Source organism: Mycena indigotica (genome assembly GCF_014461135.1).
Source record: "Mycena indigotica strain 171206Taipei chromosome Unknown Mind.scaff0002, whole genome shotgun sequence".
In the NCBI taxonomy this organism is placed as follows: Eukaryota; Fungi; Basidiomycota; class Agaricomycetes; order Agaricales; family Mycenaceae; genus Mycena; species Mycena indigotica.
In genome coordinates this window covers 2,458,229-2,476,870 of record NW_023503001.1, presented here as the reverse complement: position 1 = coordinate 2,476,870, position 18,642 = coordinate 2,458,229, and the positions used below count along the sequence as shown (strand labels likewise).

At 51.7% G+C, this 18,642-nt stretch overlaps 8 protein-coding genes across 8 annotated transcripts; 3 read left to right on the top strand and 5 right to left on the bottom strand.

Moving 5' to 3' along the window:
• Positions 1-9: 9 nt before the first annotated feature.
• MIND_00202400 (uncharacterized protein) lies at positions 10-1,429 on the bottom strand (the record flags this gene model as incomplete). The annotated part of the gene is made up of 6 exons (XM_037358923.1): positions 1,356-1,429; positions 1,068-1,302; positions 842-1,019; positions 630-796; positions 265-573; positions 10-216 (listed from the first exon to the last, which is right to left on the bottom strand). Exons 1-6 carry the CDS (start codon positions 1,412-1,414, stop codon positions 10-12), a joined length of 1,155 nt encoding a protein of 384 aa, XP_037224018.1. The 5' UTR covers positions 1,415-1,429.
• A 2,085-nt stretch (positions 1,430-3,514) lies between these two features.
• MIND_00202300 (uncharacterized protein) lies at positions 3,515-4,595 on the bottom strand (the record flags this gene model as incomplete). The annotated part of the gene is made up of 2 exons (XM_037358922.1): positions 3,515-4,179; positions 4,238-4,595. The coding sequence occupies 2 exons, from the start codon at positions 4,593-4,595 to the stop codon at positions 3,515-3,517; spliced, it is 1,023 nt and encodes a 340-aa protein (XP_037224017.1).
• Positions 4,596-5,551: 956 nt separating this feature from the next.
• Positions 5,552-6,811, bottom strand: MIND_00202200 (Winged helix DNA-binding domain-containing protein; the record flags this gene model as incomplete). The annotated part of the gene is made up of 3 exons (XM_037358921.1): positions 5,552-6,112; positions 6,163-6,360; positions 6,408-6,554. The coding sequence occupies 3 exons, from the start codon at positions 6,552-6,554 to the stop codon at positions 5,552-5,554; spliced, it is 906 nt and encodes a 301-aa protein (XP_037224016.1).
• A 978-nt stretch (positions 6,812-7,789) lies between these two features.
• On the top strand, positions 7,790-10,170 carry MIND_00202100 (F-box domain-containing protein; the record flags this gene model as incomplete). Its single annotated transcript, XM_037358920.1, has 8 exons — positions 7,790-8,314; positions 8,371-8,639; positions 8,700-8,886; positions 8,947-9,371; positions 9,420-9,633; positions 9,685-9,776; positions 9,837-9,965; positions 10,023-10,170. 8 exons carry the CDS (start codon positions 7,790-7,792, stop codon positions 10,168-10,170), a joined length of 1,989 nt encoding a protein of 662 aa, XP_037224015.1.
• Positions 10,171-10,291: 121 nt separating this feature from the next.
• MIND_00202000 (uncharacterized protein) lies at positions 10,292-11,442 on the bottom strand (the record flags this gene model as incomplete). The annotated part of the gene is made up of 6 exons (XM_037358919.1): positions 10,292-10,303; positions 10,362-10,657; positions 10,713-10,761; positions 10,804-11,201; positions 11,268-11,320; positions 11,381-11,442. 6 exons carry the CDS (start codon positions 11,440-11,442, stop codon positions 10,292-10,294), a joined length of 870 nt encoding a protein of 289 aa, XP_037224014.1.
• A 244-nt stretch (positions 11,443-11,686) lies between these two features.
• Positions 11,687-12,501, bottom strand: MIND_00201900 (uncharacterized protein; the record flags this gene model as incomplete). Its single annotated transcript, XM_037358918.1, has 3 exons — positions 11,687-12,102; positions 12,152-12,376; positions 12,429-12,501. 3 exons carry the CDS (start codon positions 12,499-12,501, stop codon positions 11,687-11,689), a joined length of 714 nt encoding a protein of 237 aa, XP_037224013.1.
• A 378-nt stretch (positions 12,502-12,879) lies between these two features.
• MIND_00201800 (MINDY-DUB domain-containing protein) lies at positions 12,880-14,354 on the top strand (the record flags this gene model as incomplete). The annotated part of the gene is made up of 5 exons (XM_037358917.1): positions 12,880-13,058; positions 13,108-13,130; positions 13,176-13,334; positions 13,388-13,750; positions 13,807-14,354. 5 exons carry the CDS (start codon positions 12,880-12,882, stop codon positions 14,352-14,354), a joined length of 1,272 nt encoding a protein of 423 aa, XP_037224012.1.
• Positions 14,355-14,469: 115 nt separating this feature from the next.
• Positions 14,470-18,286, top strand: MIND_00201700 (GTPase activating rab protein; the record flags this gene model as incomplete). Its single annotated transcript, XM_037358916.1, has 5 exons — positions 14,470-17,026; positions 17,061-17,556; positions 17,607-17,907; positions 17,957-18,136; positions 18,194-18,286. The coding sequence occupies 5 exons, from the start codon at positions 14,470-14,472 to the stop codon at positions 18,284-18,286; spliced, it is 3,627 nt and encodes a 1,208-aa protein (XP_037224011.1).
• Positions 18,287-18,642: the final 356 nt, after the last annotated feature.

Below are 18,642 nucleotides of genomic sequence, written 5' to 3'. Positions count from 1 at the left end.
TTATCTAACCTAGCTATGTGACTTGATATTCTTTGCAAACTTAGACAGGAAACTTGATAAATGAGTGCTTCCGTCTTCGACTTCGAGACGTTCGATAATCTCGGGGGAGTCTTTGTGATTCTTCAGTACCTTGCTCGCTGTCTCAGCGGCATAGAACGTTGATGACCCAATATCGAGTGCCTTCCAAATCAGTGAGTTCTTAACTTTCTTTGTCGTCTGTAAGGCCTTCAGTGGTGTCATGAATAACTAAATTTTTAAGCAAACCTTGTTTAATTGAGTGTCCCGATACTTCTCGCCGACAAACGCGATGAAATTCCAATGCTCTATGGCCTCTTGATTGTCCATCTGTCTTCCACGACGACGGATAAACCCCTTATAACCACTTTCCTTCGAAATCTCTCCTTCTAGCCACGCGACATTAGCTTGCTCAGCCACTGATTTCACTTGGTGGCGTTTCTTGGCCTGATGGAGGGGAACAGCGTTGGGATCTTGAGTGCTGAAGACCTGTTCAGCGTCATCACTGTCGTTGTCAGAGTCGGAGCTGAGGCGTCGTTTCTTTGGAGTGAATGTAAGCTGGTCAATCAATGAGATCACGCTCAGATACGACCGTTGAGACCGTTGAGACTCACTTCATCAGATTCCACCTGCAAGCGAAGTTGGTTGTTGACAAAAAGTGGTAGAAATTCAATTCCGGGAGTAAATGTCGGTTTGTCCAGAGTATCAGTAGAGAAGGTTGCGAATACAGTCCAAAATTCGTGATCGTCGGGGTCCTGGCACAGCATGCGAACGTTATGACCTGAAGGAAGATCAGCGCAAGATAAGATTAGCACGTAGCACACACCTTGTAGCTTTAACGTTGACCCCTGCATAGAAACAAGGACTTCTTGGGCGTTCGCACACCACAGATCTTGCCCGTTGATTTCCTGTTTCTCGACTGCTATCGAAATGATACCGGATCGTTTGGTTCCGCCGAACCTCTTGTCATCGAGGAACACTTTAATGTTGACTTCGGAGACAATCTAGTATCTAATCTCAGTCCCAACGTTCAGTGTAGTTTTTCATTTGACCTGATTATTGTCAAGCTTCTCGTTGTTGTCGGACTCGCCGAAGTGCTTGTCAGACTTAGAATTGTCTTCTGGCTCTGGTAGAGGAGGTGTCGCTTCCCGGGTAAAGCCATTGCGGGTATTCAACAGGGCTGCTGTGAGAGTCCTCGCTCCATCGGTAATGCTATACGGATATGCCGATGACCACTTGGTGGATTGACGGTCAATGAATCTGACAAGCTCTGCACAGTTTCGTCCCCTGTTTCCAGTCACAAATGCTCGTTAGCATATATTGAAGAATGGATAACTCACCGGAGATACTCTCTGGTGTATGGTATTTCAATCCGAGTGGGTTCGTCCTTGTCAGGCATGATGGTCAAGTAGAGAGGGCAAACGGGAAATTGATGTTGTCAACCAGCTGTGCAATTGAATGTGCCCCGGCCAATTGAAATTTCCGATTGGAGTCATCAATTAACTCTCCAATTGGAGCATCTGAATCATCCGATTGGAGAGACTCCAATTGGCCTCACCAATTGGAGTATTGGATGAGTGACTCCAATTGGAAGAATCAAATGCTCCAATCGGAGAGTCAAACACAGGCTCCAACTGGAACCTCCAAGTGTAGGACCAAAGCTCTCAATTGGAGTCAACACATCAACACGTCGACACAACAGGACACGACACGACGCGGCAACATGACACAATATGTCAGCGCTGCTTCTGGCTGGTACTTATTTATACCATAGGCAGATCCCCCACTGAAGCTTTCTAGGGAAACAGGGTAGCCATTAAGTCTGCGCGCAGCACAAGGCCTGGAGATTCTGACCAGTCCAATTGGAGAGTCCAAGAAGTCCAACTGGAGTCCTTTGTTTCGGTCTCCACTTGGAGGGTCCAAATGCAAAGACCAAATGGACAATTCCGTTGTTGGTACTTAATAAGTCCAATTGGAGTGTCCAAGAGGGTCCAATCGGAGCCTTCTGTTTCTGCCTCCAGTTGGAAAGTCCAATGTAACGGCCAAATGGACAGTCCAAAGAGTCCAATTGGAGTCCAATTGGAGGGTCCGTTTTGGAGAGTGCATCCAAACCGACTGCAATGAAGTGAGTTCATATCTTATCTACAAGTAGGGTAGTATTGGTTTATTCTCTGCGTTGATATCGTTCTAATCCAAGCTCGCGCCAAATTTCCCAGCGGTTCTTTTCACCCCAGCGCTCATGCCAAACCTCTCTTGAAAACCTTCCATCAAGACCCCAATATTCTTGTTGAAGAAACTAGACAAAATATTCGATGTTTATTAGAGTAGGACTACCAAGTATTTATACTACTCTCTTTATTCTAGTATATTCTGTATTCTGAGTCAATAGAAAGTGGGAGAACATTCCCGACGCGCCGAGCGTCGGTGATGGCGCAGCCGCTGACGTCATCTCTCGGCGATGACTCGGGTTCGCCAACCCGCTTACTTCAACACTCCCCCTCGAACACGAAGTTGAGCCGTGCTTTCGCAAGCATGGTGCGCAGTGGAATACCTCGCCTGGGTTAGAGGCTTTCTTGTGGTGTTGTAGACTCCCCCTTTCTCCATGCAGTCTCTGATGCTGACTGTAAATCCCAGTGTCTGTTGCCCATGTGCCGTTTGCTGCTTGGCCGTTCCTATGGTCCTTCCTGGCCGCCCTCGGCGCCAGCGTCAACCCGGAGTCCATGCCGTGCCCATACCAAATCCGTTGCCGCGGCCCATAAGCCCTCGGTGTCCATGTCCGTGTCCGCGAGTACATTCCCATGTCGTGTCGGTAGCCTCCGGCCCGGTTCCAGTTCAAGTCCATCCAATTCCGAGTCCGACTGTGATCCAGCCCATCGTGGCGATCCCTTTCGTGACTCTGTTCCATTCCATTCCAGGTCCCAACCAACTGATCCAGCCCATTGGCGATCCCATGGCGGTAACCCATCCCAAGCCAAGTCCATGCCGCTCCGGCGCCGCCGGCCGTGAGCCCGAAGCTGTGTCGATGACCGATCTGTGCTGACCATGCTCATCTGTCCGTGTGCTGGCGATGCTGAGCCATCTGCCATCCGTGATCGAGTGTCCGGTACGTGTCGTTCCCTTCGCCGCTCTTTCCCGCTGCTCTGCCAGCCCATTGCCGTAGAGGGATCACATCCCAAAAGGCTGCTCCATGGAGCCGTCCCATCGCGTGGTCGCTGTGTGTCGGAGGAGGGTGGTGCAGGGGATAATAAGTGGTGTCGCTACTGTGGGGTGCTTGGCCAATGTGAGGTGCCGGGGCCCATAACCTGTTGAAGAAACTAGACAAAATATTCGATGTTTATTAGAGTAGGACTACCAAGTATTTATACTACTCTCTTTATTCTAGTATATTCTGTATTCTGAGTCAATAGAAAGTGGGAGAACATTCCCGACGCGCCGAGCGTCGGTGATGGCGCAGCCGCTGACGTCATCTCTCGGCGATGACTCGGGTTCGCCAACCCGCTTACTTCAACAATTCTGACTTGTTGCGTTCGGCCTGGATGTCTTTCTTACACCATGGATATGCTTCGACAACCCGTCGGAAAGGACGGTACCCATCATCATTCTTCGGCACTCGTTTGCGCTTGGTTTCAACCCCAGCCTCTGAATCATGAGGCATTTTGAAGTACTTGAAGAAACGTGCTTCATCACCATCGAAATCTTGTTTGCCGTACAAGATTCCGCCCAGCCGCTCTCGCTTTGTGAGTGTACCCTTGTGCTTCTCCCAGGATGGGTCAGCGCCTCTCCCACGTCTCTTCTTTGAGCTGTGCACTCCATCTGCATCGGAATCCTCGCTTTCACTATTGTCTCTCTCATCCACCAACTTATCTTTTGGTCCATACCTTCTGCGCACTGAAGCGACAAGACCAGATTTGATTTGCGCCACGGAATCCTTCAGTCCTTGAACTCGATTGAGGCCTTCAATGGCTTCAGCTAGGCTGCTAAGCCCGTGCAACTCGGAGTCAAGGTGTTGTTGAGGTGGTTGTGGTGGTTGCACTGGGAGGGGACTCGGAGATGTGATGATTTGTGTGTCTGCTCTGGCACCGAGCGGAGGTGAAGAGATGCGTAGTAGGACAGGCGTGGGTGAGCGTGATGAGGAGGGAGGATCAAGTGGTCCATCCTGGAGAGCTGGAGAGACACTAGTGTCAGTAGTGAATGTAAGAAACAGAAGAGTATGATAACGCACCAAGAGCTCCCACATCTCTAACCAGCCTGAATTCCCGCCCTTCTGCAGTAGTGTTGAGCCACTCTTGACCCATCTCCGCCAATCCTTCCCACTGTCGAGCGATGATGTGCTGGTCAAGCGTTAGTGGGGCAGGTGTGTGTGTTGTTGCAGTTTGTGATGTAACTGTCAAGTCAAGGCCGTAGTATGTCGCGAGTCGTTGACGGAGATCCTCGACTTTCCCCGTGACCTTGAGCGCTTTTTTGCCCTGCATCTCGTTGGTCTGTAAGATCCAGAATTTCAGCTCAGCACTTTTGGCTGCAAGAAGCGAGGCGTGAGTCATGCCATTAGGCATAGGCATTGCAGTGGATGCACCCGACATTGTGTGCGCAAGTCAGCACAAGCAAGTGAGTGAGTGAGTGAGTGCCGCGGCGTACGTAGGCGGGCGGGCGGGGCCGTGAAAGGCGAGAAGATGGGTAGGTCAAGACGTAATATTGATTGTCGCTGTCGGATCCTCGGCCCCAGCGGCCGGCTGCCAAATTCAGCCCAAAAGTGATCGCCATATGTTTTTTTTGGACAAATTTTCACGGAAATAACATATTACAGGGTGTGCCAAGTGTCTATGGAGCCGGCCTAGGGGTGTCTGGAGTCACACTCGATCGTTCGTGCACCCGGGACACGAAACGTGTGACGATCACAGTGTGACCCCGCCAACGGATCGTGCCCCGTCACGAGAAAGCTCATTCAAGCCCACGACAAAGAGTCACAACAGTGCATACAAGTCGGCGAAATACCCTAGAAGGCACTCTGTATGAAGTACAAACAGGTATGTGTTACAACGAGGAATACAAACTGAATAGTATTACAAAGGCTTTGGCGAGCATTGTTTTTGTGGTGAAGAGATACATGCCAAGGGAGTGAAATCGGGAATGAACAAGATGCAGTTCAGCTCGGAGGGGAGCCGGGGAGATTTGGTGAGCTATGTGTGCAGTGCAATTCCGAAAGCGTTGACAGAGATAGTTTAAAGGCTGCATAGCGGTGAGGTCGAATGCACGAACTCGAAGCAAGGCAGTCTACAACAAGAGACGAGATGGAAGAGCTTTGAGCAAAGGAAAATGAAAAGCGAGTTAGAACGGTGGGTGCATTATAACAAGAAGGAGAAGGTTGCTGAAATTGGGGGTTCTTCGCTAGATGTTTTGAGCGTATATCTGGAGATATGTGCCAGTTGCTGGCTAGTGGAAGGCGATCTGGCATTGTCCAACCGACATCCCTGAAATAGACCTCGTCAGATGGAGCTCGTTATCTTTGCCATACAAAACGACTCGCCACCATTCGCATTCAAGCCCGCCCTGGGGACCATGGCCTGTCGCCTTGGCCACCACGTGGCACGCCTTGCTCGTGGGCCGGGGGCAATGAGGAGTGGCCTCGTAACATCCTGGAGTCGCGAACAGGCCCTTGCTGGTGCTGTAAGTGTGTTGGTGGATGGGAAGGGAAAGAGGGCGGGTAAGGATGAGAAGCAGACATGGTGGCGCGACGAAAAATTGTTGGTCCTGGAGCTACTGTCGATGGTATCCCACCGCTGGAGCGAGAGCTGGAACTGCTTGGAGACGGCGTCGGAGAAAACTCTTGCTGAATCCGCGAGGCAGTATCGACATAGAGATGGCCATACGGGCGATGATCCTCGTACTCGCTGCCCGACTCGACGTCTGTGTCGCCTTCTTCACCACTTTCTTGGTCATATTTCCTGGGGCCGGTACTTTTCCCTCGTTTGCGGACACGCTTGTTCCCCTCCCCTTCCGAAAAGTCGAGGGTCCAATACCCGCCCTTTCCCGGCTCCTGCATTGGCCGTTCAATGTTGCGGAAGGGGTTTCTCAAAGACAACACATGACGAAGGGAGTCCTGCGTTAACATCTTTAGACGCGCAAAAAAACCACACGAAAAATGCTCACCTTCCATTTCTCCGCATGGCGAAAATATTCGTATCGCTGTTCGATGGCTCGGTGTATCTCGTGCAGGGTCAATTGCTTGCGCGGGCTCCCATAGATCGCAACTTGGGCAAGCAAAGAGAGAGAAAGATTAGGTGGTACATCGGGCGGGAAGTCGGGGAGCGCTGCGAGAGTGACGGGAACGTTCGGAGGAAGGTTGAGCTTTTGGCGCAAATATGGACCTGGATCAGACGGCGACCCGATCATACCGGCGGGTGCTGGAGTAAATGGCTGAGGTGGAGACCGCTGGCCAGTGAATGGAAGTGTCGACGAAGGAGGGCGAGAGCCAGGATAGGGACTGCCGTATCCTGGAGGAGATATTGCCTGGTGGCCCAAGTACACTTGACCATGTCCATGGTAAGCGGGATGGGCTTGCAACGGCTACTTTCTGCCTCAGCTACTAGTCTGAGAATACACACAATGTTCAACGCACCACAAGTCCATCCTGCCCTCGCGGAGGCATATATGGCGGGTCTTGAGCATAATGTCCACGGCCTCTCCCCCCGTCAGATACATCACGCGCGCCATGATCTTGCCCAATTGGGCCGGGCCGGACCGCAAATGTGGGCGTCCGTTGTTGGTTGATGTGTAACCCGTGAAGCGAGGCATGCATGAAATTGTTTGCCATGTCTCTATGAAAATCATCAGTCGCCAGCGACAAGAACAGCAGCAGAAAATAGTATAAAAGTGTGGACATCTAAGTAAGTACACGTGTCGATTGTGGGTAAACCGAGCGAATCGATTGCAGATGGGAAATAGAAACGGCGAAAACGATCGCAACAAAGCGTTCCAAGACAAGCAGAGTAGGCAAAACACCAACATACCGACGTCTAACCAATATGCACGTGTTGTGGGTCAAAGACTATAGAGGCTGGGGAGGGCTGGAAGTCTTGTGTAGGGCCCCTGGGATCCTTCAGACGCCATTAGCAGGCCAGTTTTTATACGACTTTGAGCCGTCGTGACGCTATTCCTTGTAACACCTCAAAATTGCCTTTCATAGTAATTGTCGCTGATTAGCGCCAGCAATCTGCACTTCGGATTGGCGATGGGAGCGTGAGACGAGAAGTTTTGATCGCTCCGCAAGGGCGACGGGCATCCATTATTTCGCAGTCCGACTGATAAACCGCATTCGGAAAGTGTTTGGGAAAGGAAATTTTGGTTTTGCCTTTTAAGGTGAAGTCAAAGATAAGAACTTACATAATGAACCAACAAAAGTTATAAGGGCAAATATTGTACGGCACGGCCAGCCTATGTAGTCTAGGCAAAGTCTAGGCATACATGGATGATCACGGCCTTGCCGTTGATATTGACAATTCAACTTGAAGTTACTTAGATGCAGCCGTTGACGCTGGCAGTTGCAGTCGCCAGTGCGTTAACACGGAAACCGTGCCTTTTGTTGCTGCTAATGTTGTTAAGTGGGGCCTGGGCACTCATCTGAAAGTGCGGCATTACTTCTGCTACCTGTCAACAAGGACCCTACAAAACATTGGACCCGCCGTTGATTCGCCATATCTGTTTCGGGCCGAGACCTTGCCGGGCCGCTCGGACCCTGAGTGACGCACACGCTGAGTCACGTCATGTGCACCTCCTGATGAGAAACCATCACCTTCCGGACGAGCTCCTTTCCGAGATTCTTACCCCCGCACTTAAAGTGTCCGACGCGGCCTTCGCCGACGTTGGCACTCACTCGCCGTTTGCGATCTACGCCGAATCGAGTTCAGCGTACCTCCTTGTGTCTAAATCGTGGCTGCGGGTCGCAACTCCATTGCTGTACCATGTGGTCGTCATTCGGTCGAAGGCTCAAGCCGCTGCTCTTGGACGCACCCTTACCCAGAACCCGGATCTTGGTCGCTTCATAAAGAAATTGCGAGTCGAGGGTGGATATGGGCAGCCTATCTATAACATCCTCAGCCGAACGCCAAACGTGGCCGACCTCTATCTTAACCTCGACCTCTATGCTTATGACAGCACGGTTGGGTTTTGTAAAGGTCTTCCGCTCATCAATCCTGCACGACTTATCGTCAACGACCAAAACGAACGCGCCCCCTCAAGTAAGCTGGTGGTCAAGTTGTTTGAAGTGCTCGCCCAGGCTATCCGCGAGAATTGGGATAACCTGGTACGTGAACTCCGCGTGTTTTTGGCCTTGGAGCTAACTTCTCCTGAAAACAACAGGTCACCTTCGAATGCAACTACGACTATCATGGTAACGAATGGGCCCCTCGCGCCGTCATCTTTTTCGATGCCTTGGCAGCGGCTAAACGGCTACGAAAGCTGCTTGTGGAATCTGAATATGGCATCGACAGTGCATACGACCACCTCGAGGGTTGTCCTCTTCAGATAATCGAAATCCGTTCGGCTTACTCCCAACCCGTTGTCAAGCGCGCGGCAGTGAATGCCATCCTGCGGTACGAATTGCAAGACGGCTATGCACACAATATCGCGTAAGTAGCCTAGTTCTGTGTTCGACATCTTTCTTCCACTGGCTAAACCGAGTTATGCAGAAACAATGTCCCTGGGCCCGCGGACGCTCTAGTAAATAATCCCACAGGAGCCAGAGCAAAATATCCGCTGGAAGGAGTACCACAACTGGTGCAGGAGCTCATCTGGTCACGCGTATCAATCTTCTTATTCCACAATGCTCCGCACAAACACAAACTTCCGTTTCTCGGTGTCTCCAGAACATTCTACGTTGGTTCCTTTCCCAAGCCGCTCTACTTGATGCATTGTCGCTGACATGACATTCGTTAGAAAGCGGCTTTGGCCAATTGCTACGCTGATTGCACATTAACACATTCCGAAGCGCTAATCGTGAACGAGCTCCTCAACAACCATCCCGAGATTGTCTCCAAATTCCATCGCTTGAATTTCCGCAAGATGGATGGTGAGCCACCTACCTGGTTTGACATTTGTGTATCTCTCCTCTCGAAAATTGGCCCATGCCTACGGAAGCTCAGTCTCACGACGACATATAGTTTCATCCCCGACACCGTACCCCTGCAATCTCCAACATTATTATTGGATCTTGTGAACCTGCGGGTGCTAGAATGTGGCTTCAGAATCAGGTTTTCTCGTCATGAAACGTGGAGGATTTTCGAGAATGCACTTCCCAAGCTCGAGCACTTGACCTTATACGGCGCCGACGAGTCGCTCGTCTCTGCGCTGTCCTATGCGAAGTAGGATTCCCAGACTGTCGATTCAAGATGCACTAACATCTCAAATAGGCTCCCTGCACTGCTTTACGTCAGGCTCTTTGAGTCGCGGTTTAACGGTGCCCCGCACTGCGAGCCATTTCTCCAGGCTCATGGCAGCAAGCTCCTCGAGCTCGAAGTTGCCTTGGGAATAGTTGCTGATACGGAGCATGTCCCACTCCAGTCACGACTGTCAAGAGGTCTGCTGGATTATTGTCCTCACGCACTACATATCCGCTTTTTCGACGTATGGTCCCAGGCTTCTTAACCTCATGCATTCCTGTTGACTTTCAACTAGGCTATACAACCACCTCCTCCCCAAGTGTTCGATTGCGTTTCAAGCGCTGTCGAAAAGATTTCCTTACAATGGAATCATAGTTTAAATGCCGAGTATGTGTTTCGCAATGTTCGATCCTCAATTTTCGTCTTTCTTCTAACTTCGCATTGCAGCGACATTCTGAGGCTCAAATCTCAAACTAATCCATGGGCGACTTTCTTTGCGACAACGCCGCGATCGCTTGGCTCACTACCACGGTTGCGCGAAATTCATTTGGAGGGTTTGGACTGGCCCACGAACGAGTGTGTTTCCTAAAGTTCAATTTTACTGAAATGAAGCTCATGGCACTCTGGCTCCAGGCGCGGCATCGCTCAAAACTTCTGGGTTGGTGCTGCGGAGGGTTTGCTAAAGCGCTGTGTTAATGCAGGACGGCCAGAGATCAAGACAACGGATGGCTCAGATATCGCATGGCGGCCGAGGCTCAAAGTTGGCCGTGCCAAAAGTTAACCTTGGTTTTCGAGCCTACAAGTACAAGGTAGTCATAGTACACAAGTAATAAGCACTATGTACAGTATTCCTAAACATATATTGTCCCCTTTTTTTAAAAAAAAATGCATCCTTATATGCCTCAAGCCCAACCCTGTGTACATTGCGTCAGCTAAACAAAGTTTAACAAACACTTGTTCGTGACATCGTACCCCATTCACTTGCACAGTCTGCGCATTCACCCACTGGGCAGCTGGACTGGCGATAAATGCGACAACTGGTGCAATGTCCCCGACCTCCCCGATTCTCTTGGTGGGGACCTTTTCCGCCAGCTGCTGCAGGATGTGTGCGGCGTTTCGGCGCAGCATGTCCGTGTCGACTGCACCCAGCGCGAGGGTGTTGACGGTGATGCCTTTTCCGCCGATGTCGGGATCTTTGGCCAACAAGCGTGAGATTTGTTCGAGGGCTCCTTTAGAAGCGGTATAAAGCATCGCGGTGCTCGGTGTCTCTGCAAGCCCCGATTAGCCATTTGCATGATTCCAACGACAAACATTGAGGCTGACCAGGGGTTATGACCCATACTGACGAAATAAAAAATGATCCTGCCTCCCGCTGAATTCGTTTAGCGACAATCTAGATGACATTATAGCTAACTGGAAACATACGTCGAGGCAAGTACGGCGCCGCCGCTTTCACGAGAAACAAAGGCCCTTTCACATTGGTATCGAATTGCAGGTCGTAATCCGCTACCTCCATGGTGGCCAGGGGGACGGCGGCGGCCTTGGCAGCATTGAGGACCAGGATGTCGATCTGCCCATATGCTTCGAGGGCTGCATCAACGAGAATTTGGCCGCCAGGGACAGTGGAGGTGTCTGCCTGAACAGCGATGGCCTTGCTTCCGGCGGCGACGATGGCCTGGACGACGTCCGCCGCGAGCAGCTCGGAAGCGTCAGAGACGTAGTTGACGACCACGTTTGCGCCTTGTCTGCCGAGGTCCCGCGCAACTTCTGCCCCAACACCCCGCGAAGAACCGGTGACGATAACGGTTTTTCCTATGAAGAGGTTATCAAGGGTAGGTGTTGTTTGAGGGGGCTGGCTGGTAAGAAGCAGTTAAGCACCTTCAAATGTTCGCTGGTGAGCCGACATCCTCCACAGTGGTGGTAAAAGGTGTCTAGGTTCCCCCGGGCCCGGGATTCAGATTATGACTGGTACAAGCAGTTCGGGTTGCTACAGACTTATCATATCGACGCCATTGGTCAACCGAAGTACGGAAATAGATGGTTCAGATGCCATCCGTGTATCTTTGGTATGCGCCTAGTATGCGGCGCCATTGAAGATGGCCGTGGCCTCGCGAAGGTGGTGGTGCTTATGTAATCGCCATTGGCCGATACTTTTGACAATACTTTTTATCGTTGTAGTAGTAAGTGGGTGTAAGTACTGTGTGTGTGTGTGGTCGTGGCAATGGTAGGTATGTAGAAGCGCGAATCATTGAAAAAAGTTGGTCGTAATTCTCGTAACTTGAAGGTCATAACTCGTTCTATCGTGTCTTTTCGACCACGCCGAATTCAAAGTAGCATCGTCCCAGGTGAACCCGCAGATTTGGTGTTGCTCTGGAAGGGGATACAGAGCGCTCTGGCCGATCTTTGCCTCGAACTTTAAGAGGTTCTGCCTCTCCATCCCAATGAATGTGAGGTGTATTGTGTCGTGACCTCTGAATGATGCTCGGCGTGGGGGACAGTGGGTCAGGTTGTGAAACCGCAGAGAAGGGCATGTAATTTGTCGCTTGACTCGTGGACTGAGTAGGATTGTTGATCTTGCGATGCAGGAAGGAAATGGGTGTTGTCGGTCTGCTGGGTGGATTTGTGGAGAAATTCCGAAGCGTGTTGGCAGGCGATGGGTGTGGCTCTTTTCTCGAATGAGTTGGACTCGGTTGCTCAAGGGAGCGATTGATGTCTACAGAAAAAGTTCTTTCAATGTTTGAATGAGCAAATCCAATACACACCCCGCTTTGAGCGGTCAACAGTGCGGACCCTTTCGCTTTCTGAATGTGTTGAAGAGCGGGAGCGAATCTTCGTGGGGCGGGAAATGCTGCGGTCGCGGAAAGCGGGAGGAGAGTCGGGGCGGCTGAGGTTCGTGCAGGAGCTCGAAAAGCGTGTCAACGATGTCGCAAGCTGACTACGAATTGGAGATGGGGTGGTCGGTCGTGTGAGTGGGTTGAATGAGAGCCCTGGAAGAGAATTTGTAAGTTTTGGGTATACAGAAAGATGAAAGACACGAACGGGTTTCCCCACTTTGCGCAGAATAGCATGACTCCGTCGTGGCATGGGAGGCGCGAAGGATGGTGTTAGGCATGCTGCACCGGCAAGGGGGGCTCGATATGCAGTCCCACGAATGGATGGCGACCAGTATTTATACGGAAAAAAGCAAGAGAATAACGTGGGAGTGGCCCCTAGGGATCTAAAAGAGTCAGAGTCGGTAGTATGTGATCGCCACGCTCACAACTTGAAACCATGCGTCTGAAAGGGTGATGAAAGAGTTACCCTAATCAAAACGCTATTGTTCGCCGTCTATGGAAACTTTCTTGAGCGGTTTTTCGGTAGGGCTGGAAGTGATAGATGGTGTCAGCGCGATAGGAGAGTCTCGTCGTTGCTTGGCATGACGCGTAAGCCTTCCGTAGTTGCCTTTGCATGGCGGTGAATGTTAAGCTGCGGAAGATCACGTGTCCATTCGATGCTCAGTCCTGACCCCCACTCTCGTCCCGAGTCGATACAACAACATCAGTCGTCTGCACACGCCAGCCAAGCTGAGCTACTGGGGTCCGACGCGGAAGTATGGCATCTCAAGACTATCAGCTACGGCGTTGGCGACACGAAGCAAGAAGTGAAGATCATCACACAAAATTATAATGGGTGTGTGTCGCTGTCGTTTTGAATACTTTTAAAGCTCAAGTCTCGTTAGGCCCTGCTCCTTCATTGCTATATGTATGCTCTCGATATCGTATTAGTTGCTCCCTGACTCTGAGCTAGGTAATATTCTGATTCTCCGTGGCGACATCAAGATTCTCCCGCCCGACCGCCCAAGCGTATCGTACGAGTTCCTGGCACAATTGGTCGGGGAATACCTGCTCCTGCGGGTCCCAGATGTCGACATATCCGCTGCTCTCTCCATGATGCCGCTCACACAAAGTATGTCTTTCTCGGTCATACTTTCCGGTCTGAAGTCTGAATTAATATTCAAGAGGGCATGGACCTCAACCCCTTGTTCACTGGTGCAACGTCATTTAGACCTTCTGGAGATGGTGCGGATGGTGCTTTGAAGCTCTTCGAGCAGGCGGGAATCACACTTGTGCATGGATGGCTTGTTGACCCAGAAAGCTCAGAGGCCACAGCAATATCCTCCAAGGCACAAGACTATGACACGGCTGTGACCTATATAGCCGATGCGGACCACACGGCCAAGGGGCAACTCGTTTTGAGCGAGTTTGACTTGCCAGCAGTCGCATCTGGTAGTGGAAGTGGTGGAAGTAGTGCTGGTCCCAGCACCAGCAATGGAGTGTTTTCAGCAAAGTGGACTTCAGAGGAACGGGAGAAAATAGAGAATGGTGTGTGTTTGTGCTGTCTTCAGTTAGATTAAGCCCACTCATATTTCACATTTTAGCAATCGTCATTCGAGAATTTCTTGATTCCACACAGTCTCAACTAACCTACCACGGCCTTTTCCACCTTGCCACCACTCTCGAACCGGGTTCTCTGGTTGCGTTATTCCGTAACTCCCACCTTTCCGTGCTACACAAACCCGCCTCTTCTGATGCCGCCCTCTATTCCCTTGTTACCGACTATGTTTTCTTGCACGAGCGCTCCGTCGTTTGGGAGCGTTTTGAAGATGTCGATGGACACAATGCGACATTTGTGGATAGCAACTTCGTCCGTGCAACCCCTGTCGGTGGGGATTATGCTGGCCAAACCGCAGAAGACGCTCTACGGATGGCCGAAATCGAGGCCGGGATGTTTGTTGCCCATGATCCCGGGGACCTTCTTCTCGCCCAGCAACTCCAGTCGGAGGAGGACAATCGTGCACAGATGTTAAGGGAGGATTACCGACATCGAAGGTTGGAGCGCGAATTTGCTGAGGCGGAAGCGGCAAGGAAGAAGCAGGAGAAGAAAGAGAGGAAGGCTAATAACAAGAAGAACTGCATTATCATGTAGTATCGCATTTATTCTTATTACTTAGTGTAACTAGAAAGATTTTTTTGTATCCACGGAATAATTGGTTGTCACGCGCCATACTTTGCTCTCTTCCCTTCGCCTCGAGGACATGTAGATGGCCTCGATCCATCTCAAGACCCCCGTCCAGGAGCACCCGCTGCTACCTGACGAAGCACCATCCAGCAGGACGCGTAAGCATCGCGGCAACCACCACGAACCGGAGTCATCGCGACACTCGACGGCAAGCAACAACAACTACTTTGCGCTCAAGGCACAGCTCGAGCAGCAGCAACAACACACGAATGGGGCCTCCCAGGCGTCGTGGGACGGAAGTGTGCGTGGCTACAGCAAGATTCCGTCAAGCACGAGCTCGTCCCTTCAGCGCCCCAAGACGAAGGCATCCACCAGCTCGCTGTCCGTTCTCTGGGACCACGAAGAACATAGCCACGCCCATGACAGTCGGCCAGCGCCGCCGCTGTTCATCGTTGGAAGCGCCGACCAGCGCCCAGGCATATTGCTTTCGCAAGACCACGACACCCATCCCGACGATGACCCCATCTTGCGAGCCCAGGTGCTGGACAAGCCCTGGCACTCGTATTCAGATGAAGAAATCCAGTCTGCGATTGCTGGGCTGAGTCCTACCACTTCCCCGGCAGAAACACCCTCACAACCCTACCATTCTGCATTGCGAATTCTGTCACAGGCACTGCACAACCTTTCCAAGGCGCGTGTCGAGCTTGAACAAGGGCGGGAAGCGCTGAAGGAGAAGGAGGCCGCGAGGAGGGAAAGGGCGGAGGCTCTGGTGAACGAGCTTCAGATACTGTCAGAGAGGGAAGTTGCGAGAAGGGTCATCCAATCTGTGTTCACAGACGATGACGAGGAGAAGCACCATGTGAGAAGGCAGCAGAGCTTCTTGGTGCGCAAGTCTTACTATTCACTCTATTTTCACTCTGATCACGAATTTGTTCAGTCTTTGAAAGAGTCGCTGACGGAGGCTCTCGAAGATGATGTATCTCTTCCTCGAAGTCTACCCAAAGAAGAACCCGCGACGCCGACCCCCATTGTAAACAATACCAGTGCTTCGACCTCCCCTTCTGTCGAGTTCCCGACTAGCGACGATCCAGCAACAACTAGCGATAACTCCAATCAAACAACCGTTAGGCCCCGTCCCGACAGACCTTCTATGGGTGAATGGGTTGGCACATGGTGGACCAAAAGTCGTCCGCGATCCATCTCAAAGCCCGCCATTCCTCCTCCCCTCGAATCTCCCCCGAAAAGCAACTCATCTGTTGAAACGGACGATTCTACAGTTGGTGCCACTGCCGTTCCACGAGCGCCTACCGCAAACCCTATCAACGGCAACCGCAGAAGGACAGTGCGAAGCGTATTTGGCACATTGAGCTTCTCGATGGGGAGTTCTAGCCGACAAAGTGTTGTATTATCCGACAATGCTTCTATCCATTCCACGGATTTAGGTGCCAACACGCCCGCCTCAATGGTTTCACCTCCCTTTTCGCCTATAATCGCGGCTGCTCCACATTTAACGACAATACTCGATAATTCAGATGGTACCTCGACAACCGGGGTATCTACAGCATGGACAAGAGAGTCAGATGCTCCTTCTACTCCGCTCATTCAAGGGTCAGCGATACGAGCTATTGTAAACGCCACTCGTGTCATGACAGCGGAACCATCAAGCATTCTTGTTGACGGCGGACAGGACACAGAGCCGCTCATTGCGAGACTGGCGCTGGAGCTAGTCAGAAATGCTCGTGATGAGGGTCTCGTTTGGCGGGATCCCACGAAAGAACGACGGGATCGGGAACGACGGGCTGCTACAGAAGTGGATACCTCTGCTGATGGCCCAATCGCAGTTCTTAGTCCACCACTGACTTCACCTGCGGAGGCGATACAAACGCTCAGCCGGGCGCTGGGTAGTGCGGGAATCGCCAGCCAGGAGGGGTTTCGGGGCAAGACAAGCGGGAGTGGCAGGAAATCTGCCGCTGCAATTATGGCCAATGCAGCTAATCCCGCCCCGCTTTTTGCTGGTCTTATATCTGGAAAGGCGAAAGCACCTATTGCAGCACCATCGGATAACTCATCAGCCCAAACCCAATCGACTACTTCTACGGCAACGGAACAGGCCCCAGTTACGAAGAGGGCACCTTCAGTACCGCTCGAATCGATCATCCCGCAAATGGCTAAACCGCCCACACAATATCTTTCCCGGACATATACTCCGCTTACAGCACGCGATTTTCGCTTCTCGATCCCAATTCCGTCTGCTGCTGCTGCACGGTCTGCGCCTACTGCGAATGGGGTGGAAGAGCCATTAACGGATCGATATGGCTTTGTTTATGACATTGCGCAGTATGATGTCCTTTTGCTCAGACGAGCCAAAGAGTGTGGCTGTGCAGCACCAGCTTGTTTGACGGGGGTCAAAATTGCGGACCGTGTTGAGGACGATAATGACGAGATGGAGGATGGGCGGAGCATTGAGATTGTAAGGACGGAATGCGACTGTGGCGGGGAGGACGACGGCTCGTTGGACAGCAACTCGCCGGACAACATGAGTGTCAAATCCAAGACTTCGGCAAAGTCCAAACGACTTTCGATTGTTTTCGGCAACGGCGACAACACCCGCGCCGCAACCAAGCTTTGCGATATTGGCTGTAACGGCAGATTCTCCGCGCCATGCATGTGCAGCTACTGTCCGTCGATTGCTTGATGCACTGACAACATTGCATGACGAGCGACAAACTTTACAAAGACGGGAATGGGATGTGTTTGTCAAACAGCGTGGCCGGGCACGGATAACGGCACAGTCCCAAGTAGTCAAGGCCGCTGCCACAATCCTTGGACTGGGTACCTCTGACGAGGCGGACGAGCTGGCTCATACTGAAGGTCTGATCGGATTTGCACAATTGGCCAACCGCGACGAACGGAAGGAGCTCGACAGACTGGTCAAAAGTGGGATCCCGTTGGTGTATCGGCCAAAGGTGTGGCTGGAATGTAGCGGGGCGCTGGAGATGATGGAACCGGGGATGTTTAATGACCTGTTGCTGCAGAACGGGGAGGAGGCGAAAGGTGTTTTGGTGGAAATTGAGAAGGACGTGGGCCGGACGATGCCGCTGAATGTGTTCTTTGGTGGGGATGGCGCGGGAGTGGTTAAGCTCCGGAGGGTTTTGACCGCATATAGCAGGTGAGGGTATCTCCTTCCCTAAATGTTACCTTGACTGAAAGTTGACATAGACGGAACCCGACAGTGGGCTACTGCCAGGGCATGAACTTGGTCACCTCGACTTTGCTGCTCGTACATGCAGACGAGGAGGAAGCATTTTGGGCGCTTTCCGCCATCGTCGAGCGGATTCTTCCTGAAGACTTTTTCTCGCCGTCGTTGCTTCCGTCGCGAGCATGTCCGCTTGTGCTGCTTGATTACATCAAGGACTTTTCTCCCAAGCTTCACACACACCTTGCGGACCTTGGCGTCGACCTGCCCGCGATCTGTTTCTCGTGGTTCCTGTCGCTATTCACGGATTGTCTGCCTATCGAGGTCGATTTCCTTCCCTGATTTGATTTAGCCTAAACTGACGTCAATGTAGACTCTTTTCCGTGTCTGGGACATCTTCCTGATCGACGGCCTCCCCGTCCTCTTCAGAACGGCACTTGCGATCGTGAAGACGGGTGAATCAGAACTGCTTCAGGCACAGTCGGTGCCTGCTGTCTATGTCGCGTTGGAGAATTTGCCTACACGGATGTGGCAGGCGGATCGGCTGCTGCAGGTGCGTTTTTTCTGGTGTTTTTCCTTGAATTGGGTATATTCATTTTTTGTGCTCTAGGGCGAGGCGGACCTGCGCGCGTCGGTAACCAAGGCAGATATCGAGGAGCGGTGTCAAGTGCATGTGGCTGCGCTGAGGGAGCTAATGGCGTAATGCCAATGCAAGTTGACGGGCTCCTTCTTTTTTCTTTTTATTATTGCATTCATTCTTTTTCTGAGTAGAAGGCAAATGTAATCCCCCTCCAGAGGTTGTATACGTATAGAATCCTCCCCACACGCTACACACGTACTGAAATACGACTAATTGCAATGACCATCTTTGTAGTCAGTACTAGTGAACTGTGAGGCTAATGGGGGTGAGTGTCGTTTTTCGTTCCTGGAGGAGGCAGAGGGGGCTGCCCGAGAGGGTCGGGAATCGGAAAGGGCTTCGAGTGTGGGTATGGTCGCGGTCCAGACCAGGCCGCCGTTTGTCGAGGGGGAGAAGACGAACCCCCAAAATTTTTTTCGAGA